This window comes from Corticium candelabrum, chromosome 7, assembly GCF_963422355.1.
Source record: "Corticium candelabrum chromosome 7, ooCorCand1.1, whole genome shotgun sequence".
NCBI lineage: Eukaryota > Metazoa > Porifera > Homoscleromorpha > Homosclerophorida > Plakinidae > Corticium > Corticium candelabrum.
In genome coordinates, this window is record NC_085091.1 from 3,558,315 (window position 1) to 3,571,522 (window position 13,208).

Genomic DNA, 13,208 nt, shown 5'->3' on the forward strand with positions numbered 1-13,208 from the left:
GTCTGGGATCATCTCGCCTTCTTCCTGCCATATCTCCTTACTAACTGCTCACTAAGTGTCACCCCAACGTCATCAACTGTCACCCCCAACGTCATCAGCTGTCACCCCAACGTCATTAAGTGTCCTGTAACTTTAAAATCAGATTAGCGTTAGAACTAACCCAATAAACGTACCACACCGTCATTTTGCGCTTTTTGCTACAGAGTCTAGTCTGCGCGCAAATGCTAATGACCGCATAGGAGATGCACGTGTGAACTACGTAGAGAGTCATCACTCCGCCAATTGAAGATCTCAGACTACAAGGGTAAACGCGACACCCGTCACCAACACTACCCAGACTTACCTTTTCAACATGCTTCAGTTGTCTGCAAGTGCTGGATATGCCACAAACACCAAACAATGATCCTAACATCCCGTGTGGTACTTCTATTGGATTAGTTCTAACGCTAACTTGATTTGAAGTTACGGGACACTTGATGACGTTGAGGGGGGACACTTATTGGTCCACTTATAGCAGTTAGTAAGGAAATATGGCAGGAAGTAGGCGGGATTGTCATACGAGCACCGGACAAGACTAGCGCGAGAGAGTCTGAGGACGCGGTTATCTAGTTATCATGTTTCGTAATTGTTTAGCCTTGCCTAGATTAATTAACATTGTATATTTAAGTCTCTAGCACGTTTCGCTATGGTTTTGTGCTGAACATAGTGAAGGTATCTGCTATAGTCTAGATAAACCTCTATATGTTTTACTTTATCAGTCGATCTATACACTGTCAAAGCAAAGGTGTTCTACAAACACCAAATTACATGCAAAGATGCTGTCGCTATACTGACACCCGCAAGAGTGCAGGAAAGCACCACAATCTGGTGTACAACTGTTGCACCATTTCATTGTGCTTAAAACAACCTTCGTTTAGTGTTACCCAAACACCAGAAAGGTGTTTATCTTATTCTTTAGTAGGCTGCTATTAACACCATTTTCTAAAGGCGGTCTGGAGTCCGCGGCCAACGGTTCTGGCACGTTCACATTAGAATAGATTTTAATACCATTGCTTGTATTTAACATTTAAACCAAACATAGTGAATCAACGCACTAAACAAAAAGCAAAACACAATTCATCAAACAAAGTTCCTCATTGCAATCCAGCTAAAAAACTAGATATCACTGGAGCTGAAATACATCCCAGTAACATGGCCTCCAGGCACCAGTAAAAAGTTGCTAAAGATTGAGGGAAATGTGTATTGAAAACATAAATTACAGCAAGCAATAGCGCTGGAAGGCATATGCTGTTGCTGCACTGAATTTCAAACATGATGATGAGCTCGGATGCCAATAACATGGCTTGGTTTGGCTGGATTGCCACGTACAATCAAGTATGGAGCAACTGCAGAAACCTTGTCTAATGTGGACTCTGCATCATCACTTTCCTAGGAGAATACACAAAACGCATAAGGTATCCATATCCAGTGGACCACACATTAAATATGTTCTATATGGCATAAGATATTATTGCATACTTCACAAACAGAATTAATCTACTTAACAAATCTACTGTGTGTGTGTGTGTGTGTGTGTGTGTGTGTGTGTGTGTGTGTGTGTGTGTGTGTGTGTGTGTGTGTGTGTGTCTGTGACGTCTTTAGCTCAATTGGTTAGAGAGCCCATTTTAAGAACGAAAACATCCGGAACTTTTGGGTCATGAGTTCAAGTATGGGATGGGCATGAGTATAAACGATTACCTGGTCATTGACTGAGGTGGACAAGACCGCTGGCTTGGCAAAACATCATGCAGTATGGGTACACGTGGGCTTGAGGTCCAGTCCTGAGACTGCGCCAATGTGTCTTGGATGCTCTGGCCAATTCCTACGGGTATGTCAGCGCAGCCTAAAACTCGAGTAGCGCTGGAAGCCACCTAGAAATAGGCTGGGGGTGCTATCTCAAGTACTCTACTGAAGTGCGCATCCATTTGTGTGTTTGTGTGTGTGTGTGTGTGTGTGTGTGTGTGTGTGTGTGTGTGTGTGTGTGTGTGTGTGTGTGCGCGCGCGCGTACACGTGCGTATGTGTGTGTGCGCGCGCGCGCGTGTGTGTTATTCAAGAGTGCAGAGATGTCACAGCAAGTAACTTTGAGGCAAAGTGTCTATATATGTTGCAAAATATAGATGTACGACAACTGTAGAAAATTTCATACAGTAATAAATACTTGATCACAGCATCTATAGCTGGTATTTGGCGTTTGCATGACAATAGTACATGAGTATGACCTTCATCAAAGCAAGGCACTTAGAAACAGCATAATGCATTGCATTAGTATCAAGATCAATTACCTTCCACATTCATATTCAAAAGATCATATTCATCTTTTCTGACTAAGTCATTCATTCTTTTGCCACCTGCCTTCAACTCTCTTTGTCCTTGGTTGAGTTATCTTACATGTTTCAGACCACTTCTCAGAGGGAGTCAACAAGAAAGTCAATTGTTCATGATATCCAAAGGCAATAATACATCCAAGTTCACAAGCTAGGAAAAACATCAACATATTAATTAACTTGTACAAGATGTCACAAGCACAACCAGAGAAACAGACACAGACAGACATGCAAAAACACAAACACACACACACACACACACACACACACACACACACACACACACACACACAAACATTGCTGAGTAAATCTGACAAACTGTGATGAATGCAAACAAGACTAAACATTTTGAAAAAATGAGAAAGATGTAGGGTTGCCATACGAAAAAGAGTAGAAACAAGACCATGTAGGGTGTGCTGTGACATCTTTCATGAATTCACTCATACAGACTGAGCAATACATCATCCCTACATTGCACCATTTTCCAAGGTATCACATAGTGTTTAGAAAATGGTGCAATGTACGGATCATGTATTGATCAGTCTGTATGAGTGAATTCATGAAAGATGTCATAGCACACCCTACATCTTCCTCATTTTTCAAAATGTTTTTAATTAATCTTGTAATATACAATGGGACATTGTCACACTATCACATATAAAACAATCTTACTGATAATCAGATATATCAACTTTGACTTCTTGTCGAACTGGTTTCTGCATCTTGCTGGAAAACTGCACCATCATCACCTCCATTGCAGCAAAGCATCTGCAACCAACACACAAGTGTTACCAACAAGTAAACCAAAATCCATTATATCAGTTATACCTGAATTATCAATGTCTTTAAACTCAGCCCCATATCTCTGTTCAAGTTCAATCATTCATTTTCCACCCACTTTGGTTTCTTGCTGCCCCATCGCCAAAATCTTGTGCAAGAATCATTCCACTTCTCCATCATGCTTGCAGTAAAGGCTAGCACAAAAATGAGTCCAAACTCTGAACCAAGCTAGACAATGATTCTCATCTGATTATTCTAGCAAATATGTACTGATAAAACCACATTACACGTTAAAAGACATCCCATGCATAAACAGTGTTACCAAGTACATGGTAGCAAGTACTAATAATCAGAAATAGAGTGTATAGGGTTATGTGTTTAAAACTTGAGACAACTGGACATTCGTCAGGAATCAATGATGCAAGCCATGGTTCAACCAGTACTCATCATTTTCTTTCAGGGTTAGGCGAGGTTATGGAGGATTAGGGATGGTTAGATTAGGCTGGTACACTGTTTACAGTTAGGCGGAGCACCCAAATTAGTCAGGGTAAGTGAACCACTCGCCACTAACACCAGCATCCAAGTAATTAATTAATTAATATGTCATAATTACTATTACTAAATTACATTGCTAGCCATACACTATGACACTGTTTTCAGTTAAGTGAAACACCCAACTTAGTCAGGGTAAGTGAACCACTCGCCAATAACAGCAGCATCCAAATAATTAATTAATTAATATGTCATAATAACTGTTACTAAACTATATTGCTAACCATACACTATGACACTGTTTTCAATTAGGTGAAGCACTCAACTTAGTCAGGGTAAGTGAACCACTCACCACTAACAGCAGCATCAAATTAACTAATTAATTAATATGTCATAATTACTGTTACTAAACTATATTGCTAACCATACACTATGACACTGTTTCAGTAGGTGAAGCACCCAACTTAGTCAGGGTAAGTGAACCACTCACCACTAACAGCAGCATCCAAATAAGACAATTAATTAAGGAATCATAACAATACATTAGAACACTGTTTTCAATCAGGTGATGCACCCAATCTAGTCTCGACAAGTGATTCACTCATCAGAAATTGGAGTGACATATTTGTTGCTGTTCTAGTAAGACAAGAAATTGCTTTAAACATAATTAATTAATCTGTATAAATTCCTTAGATTAATTAATGAAATAAATTTAATCCTAATTGAAAATTTAATAATCTATTGATTAATCTACTATTTATACGTTTATTTAGTCTACTAACTCAATCGCATCGAGCCACTGCAATATGATTCATTGTTTCCAATTTCCCGCCAGCGTCTTTTTGGAGGATCGCATGCTTTATTTGATGAGGTGTCTACTTTTACGAGCACGTGACAGAATCACCTGACTCAAAATGGCGGTCGTGAATGTGGTTGTCACCCATGAGGAATCTCCTTTCAGTGCGTGTAGTGCAGGCATCACGCACGAATGCAGAGTGTACATCTCGCAAAGAAGGAAGGTAACATCGTAGACGAAAACGGACGGCTACCGTAGCCTGCGACGAGGCGCAATCCGTTTTGCAAGAAACACCTAGTCTGCAAGTTGGGAAGTTGAGCGCTATACACATGACAATCATTACTGTAAATACTGTACCTCTGCATCAGGGTCTTTTTCATAATGTCGCCGGTAATCCACGCTCAGTCACTCACACGCAAGTATACGGGATTCTCTGCAATTGAGCCAGGTAATGTGTTATTGCTACATCTCCCAGAGTAAACTTTGCACCGATATCGGTGCAAAATTTTACATCCTCAGTAATAGCACTGAAAGGTGTCACTAGAGCACTTTAGTTCTAACAGTGATAACTTTACACCAAGGTGTACAGCACAAACAAGGGCTAGACTAGCACTCGAAGGTATAGCTAGAGCACTTCATTTCTAACAGTGTGTATGCACGCATGACTAGGACATTCTAAACTTGTGTACACATGATACTGTACAGTAGTAACTGCAGCTGCGATTATACCATCGCTTCCATAGCTAAAAGTTTAGCACACGTCTGTGTGTGTGTGCGTGCGTGTGTGTGTGTGTGTGTGTGTGTGTGTGTGTGTGTGTGTGTGTGTGTGTGCACTACTTGTAAAATCTATCTAATATCGCATACGAAGTCGCGTGACTACAAAGTCAGTAAAACCGATAAATAGTCCGTAATCGTTACTTGTTAGGGCGCGTACTCAGGATTTTGCGAATGGAGTTTTAAAAAATAGATATCAACAAGACAAATTAATATGAATGATATAATAAGGCTTGGTTACCATCCACAGCGACCTGATTCAAGCCTGTTGCTATCTCATAGCATCAGTAATTTAACAATCCTCTAGGTAACTTAGTTAAACCACAGTTCTGAAAAAGGTACCTTCAGCACTCGCGCTAACAGTAACGGTGACTCTCGCCTCTTGGGGTTTCTGGGTAACCTGGAAACATGCCTGGGTATACCGGGTACGCCACTGTTGCTATATGCCATGCCAAATAGTTTTCCGTTTTACGCCACGAAAGCGGGAGGTAGAAAGTGCGAAGTGGATATCTATAGCATGCTTTTACGATTTTACTGTTGAGATTAGAAGTTATAGAAAAGTTCAGGTTGATTTACGTCAACCATAGAAAGTTACAGTCACATGCATGATCGGAAGAACCAACGAGAACCTCTAGACTGATGTCGTACTGACAAACGTCTTGACGTGACGTTCTATAGACACTATTGAACTGTTTGTATTTCAAATAAGTACATTACAATAACATTACTATCAAACATTAATAGAGTTTAAAAATTACTGACAAAACTCGTTTATTTCATCACTAAAACGAGAATCAGAAACATTAAAATAGACAGCTACAAATTGGTATCTTTTTGTCCTTTTGAGCTGTTCCGGTAGTTTACATTCACTTTGTAGTTTCACGCTAGGCACGAATTTTGATGGAGAAACAAGATATTTTACGTTTTGATAGATTGCACAAAGATAAAACGTTTCCATATTTGAAGAACCGCCATTATTGATTCTTTTATACAAAAACTTTGTCGATTTCTGACTCTGTAAACAAAAATTGATTAGGACCACTGTATAATGATGTCACCAAACCATGGAGTTCAAATTACTTACAGATATATAGAGTTGTTTGTTTTTTCCAAGAGACAAGTATTTCCCTCCAAGTGTTTTCCAGAATTTGCATTTTTCGTGCATTTTACCGCAAACACTGCCATCGTCAACATCGACATCGCTATAAGCGAGTTCGACATCAGTGAATAGAGATTTTAATGTGATTGGGTGTCTCGTGGTATTCTTTAGAGAAAGAGAATCGTGGTCGTGTTCGATCGTGAGCGCTCTATCAATTTTTGACGATGTATTGGCCATCAGTGCCTTGTAACGTTGGCCACAGATCATCTTTTTGCTCTGTTAATTAAATTAAATAATTAGTTTTACAACACAATTTTCCAGAGCGAAGGTTAAGTGGATGAGAAACAAGATTTGTAGAGATTGGAATTATCGCATACTAATTACCATGTGTACAGTTGTGTGTGTGTGTGTGTGTGTGTGTGTGTATGTGTGTGTGTGCGCGTGTGTGTGTGTGTGTGTGTGTGTGTGTGTGTGTGTGCGCGCGCGCGCGTGGGTGTGTGAATTAATTAAAGCGATAAGTAACGAAATCATTCTTACTACACATCCATGTCCTCTTTGAGCGAATCCAAAGCTGAACAACACGATCAAAATGATATAAAAATTTCCCCAGTAGACTAAACTACAGTTGTTTAATTCTGCCATCTGAATTGTTACAATTCGACGTTGAAGTACCAACTGTTCTTGCTCTGACCAATAGTAGCTGATAAACAGAGATGCGAAGACGACGCTTATATAGCATCCCAGGACCCTAGAGTAAGAAACAGGCAGGAAGATACATGGAAAGTTCGATGAGGTCGCTGTGTTGCTGAGTAAGAATGTGACACTAGCACCCGTACACTCCGCATCATTTCGCTGGACTAGATTAGATTCACAGAGTGTGGAAGAGAACCGTTGACCTTATTAGAACTGTCGATCCTCTTACACCGGAAGTTTCTTGTTGCCAAGCAGAGACGCCGATCGTTTTATCTCGCTTTTTAAATGTAAATATAGACTTAGAAGTTCGACACGACCAACACAATGAACGTTGTCTGTTGTTTAGGCAGCGCGTCTAGCTGCTAGCAAACCGTAGCAGGAGAAACTCGATACCTTGTGGTCGCTCTGTACGCATGCCATGTACGTCAAACCTTCAAGCACTTCCGTGGTTTCACAGGCTTCCTCTAAACTAGTAGTCTTGTATTCCAGAAATAGAAGTGCAAGTGAAACCCTAGCAGATGGGACTTCCCAATTGGGAGTCCTAGCGTCAGCTGTTGGTAGACTCGTACCCAGTCCTCCTCCTCGCGCACGCTCCACGTGTTTTGGCACGTGCTTTTTGTTACAATTGCCAGGACACACACGCACACACACACACACACACACACACACACACACACACACACACACACACACACACACCGAACGTTCTTGTCTATATTCTAAATTTTACAGCACACTTGCATAGTATTCAGGCGCGGATCCAGAGGTTCACTATTAGTCTCTTGCACAGCCCCTCTTAACGCGCGTGCGAGGAGAGGAGAGAGGGCGGTGCCCGCACGCGTCTGTAATCCGACAGATAATTGGGAACGGAAGGAGTGACTTACGCCTGACGTCCTCTTTAGCACGAACACACTATAGCAAGCGCCTGTCTCAGGTGATGGCTAGCTATAAGGTCACTCGACACTCTGTGAAGTTGAGACGTCATGCGTTTGCATGCGCATTGTTTCGTAGAGCGTATCTAGCAGATCATGTAGTTCACTGAGGAGATCAAAAAGTAGCAGTCATTCTCTCATACAAGGGTAAGAGCTTGAAATTCAGATGGCAAGCTAGCGCGGAATGCGTCAATAGTCAAGGTAACGTGCGTTGTATTGGCGCAGCATCATATAGGTTTTACCTCGTGATCATAAATAAACTGCGAAACTTCCTGGGTCTGGTGAGTCTGGTTGTCCATATAGTCTGTAGAGTCACCTCATCGTCATCACGTAACTTCTAGCCGGTGAGTCGAGTCGTAGCTGCGCTAACCGTAACAACTTCCTGGGTATAGGGTCTACGGACCGATAGAGTAGTGTCAACTCTGACTAACAATACATGTACAACGTACGTCACCTTGACCATTTGAAAGCGCTTACGGCATTCGCATTCGGCGCTAGCTTAAGCTTGCCATCTGAATCTCAGGTTCTTACCCTTGTATCAATGCATGAGGGAATGACTGTTATTTTTCGGTCTCCTCAGTCTCAGTCCTCTTCTAGTGAACTACATGATCTGCTAGGTCCACTCTACGGAACAATGCGCATGAGAACGTATGACGCTATTCACTGCGTGTCGAGTAACATAATCGCTAGCCATTACCCGAGTCAGGCGAGTGCTACGCGTGCTAAAGAGACGGCGTCAGCTTTAGTCACTTCTTTTTCGTTCCCAATTATCTGCCAGACCCTCTTTCGCGTGCGGGTACCGCTCCTTCTCCGCTTCTCGCGCGCGTTAAGAGAGGCTGTGAGAGAGACTAGGTGTTCACCCGCTGGCTGGTGCACCCCAACCCAATAGGCGTGTCTTGATGAATTATAAAATTCTATAGAAGAAGATTCTAGAGAATGTATAAAGACGTAAATATAGCACTTTCCAAGGCCTGCAGCATTTCTGAGAAAACCCTAGTGACCGATGTTCAACTAAGCAGATGAAAAGGTTCATGAAGTTACCGTATACGTCGCTGTGTGCCGTCTTTACCTCGTCATTGTGGTACGTAAAGGAAACACATAAATATTTGATCAGGGACAGTAGAAGAGTACTATGGAAGAACTATTGTCATTCCGCGTAGGGATCACTTCCATGGTCAAAGTAAAAAAGTGTTTTGACTCAAATGTTGTTGCGACCGTATGATTTCTTTGTTTGAGCAATTGCGCAAGAAAAGATTTTATGAAAAATAGAAGAAGTCAGTGCCTAAAGCTATAGACTAAGCCTTGTCCCTCTCTAGATATGTGTACAGTACAGACCCCTTTTTGGAAACGACAAGCGGAAGAGCTTCGAGTGTTTTACATGTCGCATCTGCCTATAGTCCTGCGACTTTGCACGGAAGAAAAGCTGACATGTTGTAACGTTCAATGGCATGCAGGTTTTTGAAATAGAAAACTTGTCCTCAACTTTACAGCAATTAAGCTCTATAGCAGCCGGCACAGATATATAATATATACAGCATTTTGTAATTGAAAATACACTTTGAGAATTACTTGCATGCACACAAACAATAACCACTATAGTTGAGAGCTGAGCCTCATGCAGTACGTGCCTATCTATCAGCTTAAAGCTTGCGTTTCACAACTGGAACGGACAAGACTTAACGGTCTCGCCTTTAAAGCTATATACTTTTACTACGACATAAACCTAGACTAGGATAAATTCACATACGATTTTGTTATAAAACATTCTCAAAGGATGGAATTTAATCCATATTCTAGACTCATGCATGCAGATATCGACCATGCCCACCCTGAGTATAAGAGCATGTTTGTGGAATACACCACATTCTAGAAATATATTATTGGACATTTGTGATTGCAAATATTATCGGTCTATAGACTCATCACAATAGTTTCTAAAATTTGTGCTACGATGTAGGAGTGGTTTGTTCCAGTTTCAATTGATTTTTCAACTTTGATCGGTCTGCACTGTATTAGATTCGTCATGAATATCTCCACGGTTATATGCTTGTTTGCGGATTGAATTCAACTATTCTTTGGGTTTCTACAGAGTCTCTTAGTTAGGATAAAATCATGGCCTCGACATTTCTAATCATTAATCTTGTACATTAACAATTTCTACAATATTTGCATTGTTCGCTATTTTCCTTCCCACCCTCTCACTCGCCCTTCTGTGCAGTCTTAGGCTATGCCTGGATGCTATAATAGTATAGGCAGGTATTACCTAAACTGTAGAAAACAAAGATATTTACATACTTTCGCCCTGTCGTATAGACATGCAATGCAGTGTATAATTGGCTAAACACGCGCAAATGTACTGTTAGAGTAAAGCGAGCAATTACTAGTGGTGTCACACATTGGCAAACGTGTGGACGTGACTATTTCATTATTGAACCATTTTCTACACTTACGAGTACAGAAATCTAGTTTGCTATTTTCTAACTTATAAATATGTGAAGAATTTAAAACTTTTGTTACTTGACACAAAACGTCTTTATTTCATCACTAAAATGATTTGAACTATAATCAGAAACGTTGACATAAACAGCTATAAATTGGTATTTGTCTTCTGTGTCTTTAAGCTCGTCCGGTACTTCACATGTTTTTGTCTTACCTAAGTTCTTGCTAGGCGCAAGTGATGGACACACAAGATATGTGTCGTCCTGATAGAGTGTGCAAAGATAAAACGTTTCCTTGATTGAATTGTTACATATTCTGTTGTACAAAAACTTTGTCGATTTTTTGCTCTGTAAACAAAAGTTGATTAGCACCACTGCAGTGATGTCCAATTAACAAACTAGTTCAAGTACTTACTGATAAATTTAGTGTTTTGCTTTCTCCAAAAGACACGTATTTTCCTCCGAGTGTTTTCCAATATTTGTCACCGCCAGCATTGACTTCGTCATCAGTGAATAGAGATTTTAGTGTAATAGGGTGTTGAGTGGTATTTTTCAGAGAAAGAGAATCATTGTTTAATATTGTGAGCGCCCTATCAATGTTTGGCGCTGAGTTTGCCATCAGTGCCTTGTAACGGTAGCCTTTGTCACAGATCATCTCTCTATTCTGTCAAAATAGTTAGTTAGACCATTTTACAACAAAAATATTCAGAACGGAAAGCAGGTGCGTATTGTAAATATTGTATAAAATGTACACGCAAAGTCGCGTGTGTGTGTGTGTGTGTGTGTGTGTGTGTGTGTGTGTGTGTGAGAGAGAGAGAGAGAGAGAGAGAGAGAGAGAGAGAGAAAGAGAGAGGGGAGGAAAGAGATCGTGTGGTAGCTAAAAGCGTAAAGTAATAATATTACTACACATCCGTGTCCTCTCTCAACTACACATCCATCTCCTCTTTCAACAAAATTATACAAGAGCAAAATGAGAAAGACATTTCTCCCGTAGATAAATCGTGATCCTGCCATCTTAATTGTCACAAGTCGACGTCTAAACTTGCACCAACGATTCTTGCTTTGTACAGATACACGAAGAAGACGGTTTATATAGCGACTAGTCAGGAAGCAGTAGGACGTTACATGGAAAGGTACAGGACGTTGATATACGAAAATAAGAATTTTTTCGTCTAGGCTACACAACAGTTGTCAGCTAACTAGTCAGAAAGCATTTGTAATTAGTTTCTTTGGATTGGCTGGATTCGCAAGGACTCCGGAAGAGAAACCTTTGACCCTCGAACTACATGTCGGTACTGCTAATTACTATTGTAACTCTATAGCTCTAATGTATAAAGAGCGACGACAGCACGATTTGCTGGAGCGCACTGCAGTACAACTACAACAATGGTTAATTAAGCGAACACTAAAGTAATAAACCCTCGTTTGCTGGCCTAGCTAGCTAAGTTACGGAACATCACGTACTAATTAGCATAAAGAGCTTGAGAAAGGTAGTGGACACATTCGCTTCCACGTCGTGGATGTCTGGATTCGCTGGACTGGACTACTACTGTACTGGGCTACTGGTCTAGACTGCTGGACCGCATCCCACTATAACCTCTGCATTTTTGCTATGTCGTTTCTTGCCATGTCCGCTGCAAAGAATCTACATGTAGTGTAGATGATGTACCTAGAATAAGTACACGGCATGTGGAATTGCCTGAGTAAATGCGCAGGCGCGTAGTAGCATGCTACAGCAACGACCTCGGTCACTCCCAGACGCACGAAACAACCCTTGCTCGAACGGCTCAGCTCAAGGGAAGCACTCTACCGGTATACTAGACTGCCAATGTCTAGAGTAACTTTCATGGGAAATCCTGCGATTGCAGCAGCACGGTACTAGTCGTCTGACTCAACCAAGATCGCATTAGGTCTAGTTATGGTGTGCAGCCCAAAATAATGATATTATGCATGACATAAGCGGCATGGTCACGTGCAAGATGTTACTTGTCTATCCATCTTCCGACTCAAATTTCTGTCCGTTCGCACTAGCTATAGTTGGACGTAATACATAATGGGATCTCTATACGTCTGAACGCGCCAGAGCTGCATGAGTTTTTCTGTCGGCCGCGTTTTTTAAATCAACTTGCAATATATGATATAGCTAAGACCGAGTAGTCTGTGCACTGATTCTTCGCAGCGGATCCTAGAGACAAAGCGACAGCAAATTAGGTATTGCATGGAGTCCAGTAGTAGTCTAATGTAGTAGTTTATGCAGTGCAGCGAATCCGGACACCCATTCTATGTGCAATTGTGTGTAAAAGCATGTGAAGACACATCCACCGACTTATAGAGATTAGCGCTCGCTATGCATTCTAATTATTGAGTCGACTGGCCGTTCAAATTAAGTCAAAGTTTTCCCGGCCTAAATATACAGTATTTATTATGCGTTACAATCTTAATCATAAAATGGCGTCATTTTAAGCGAAATCAGCAGCAAGCTATAGCTACAGAACAAGCAGAAAGTAAAATATTTCGATTTCAGTGACGTAATAACTAATTAGATAATCTCTTGCCAGTTAAGGAGACTTTTGTAGACGTGTTCAAAGGCCTATAGATTGCATTGATAGGCTATACTGTAAATTTATCGCATCATGTAAACGTTCGTTTTCATGACATAATGTTTGAACTTAATTAAAGAGACTGAAGACGTAGTTACTCAATGTTGAGGGATAGCATGAGACAAGACAGATAAAATAACCTGGTGCTTTTGGCCATAGAAAGAAATATTTATAGTATAGTAGACCTAGAAGCAGATGCAGACGGGTTTTTGCGCAGTAAACGTAAACAGGACTGGAGAA

General features: G+C 40.9%; 1 protein-coding gene and 1 long non-coding RNA gene across 4 annotated transcripts; both read right to left on the minus strand.

Moving 5' to 3' along the window:
• Nucleotides 1-1,035: 1,035 nt before the first annotated feature.
• On the minus strand, nucleotides 1,036-4,858 carry LOC134182181 (uncharacterized). Of its 3 annotated transcripts, XR_009970286.1 has the most exons (7): nucleotides 4,790-4,858; nucleotides 4,541-4,731; nucleotides 3,193-3,338; nucleotides 3,037-3,132; nucleotides 2,323-2,515; nucleotides 2,187-2,259; nucleotides 1,036-1,428 (listed from the first exon to the last, which is right to left on the minus strand). It is a non-coding gene; the product is annotated as an uncharacterized LOC134182181 (long non-coding RNA). The 3 variants fall into 3 exon arrangements; XR_009970287.1 differs by lacking the exon at nucleotides 2,187-2,259; XR_009970285.1 differs by having other exon boundaries at nucleotides 1,036-2,515.
• Nucleotides 4,859-5,886: 1,028 nt separating this feature from the next.
• LOC134182775 (uncharacterized) lies at nucleotides 5,887-7,009 on the minus strand. Its single transcript, XM_062650212.1, has 3 exons — nucleotides 6,843-7,009; nucleotides 6,291-6,581; nucleotides 5,887-6,221 (listed from the first exon to the last, which is right to left on the minus strand). Exons 1-3 carry the CDS (start codon nucleotides 6,945-6,947, stop codon nucleotides 5,961-5,963), a joined length of 657 nt encoding a protein of 218 aa, XP_062506196.1. The 5' UTR covers nucleotides 6,948-7,009; the 3' UTR covers nucleotides 5,887-5,960.
• Nucleotides 7,010-13,208: the final 6,199 nt, after the last annotated feature.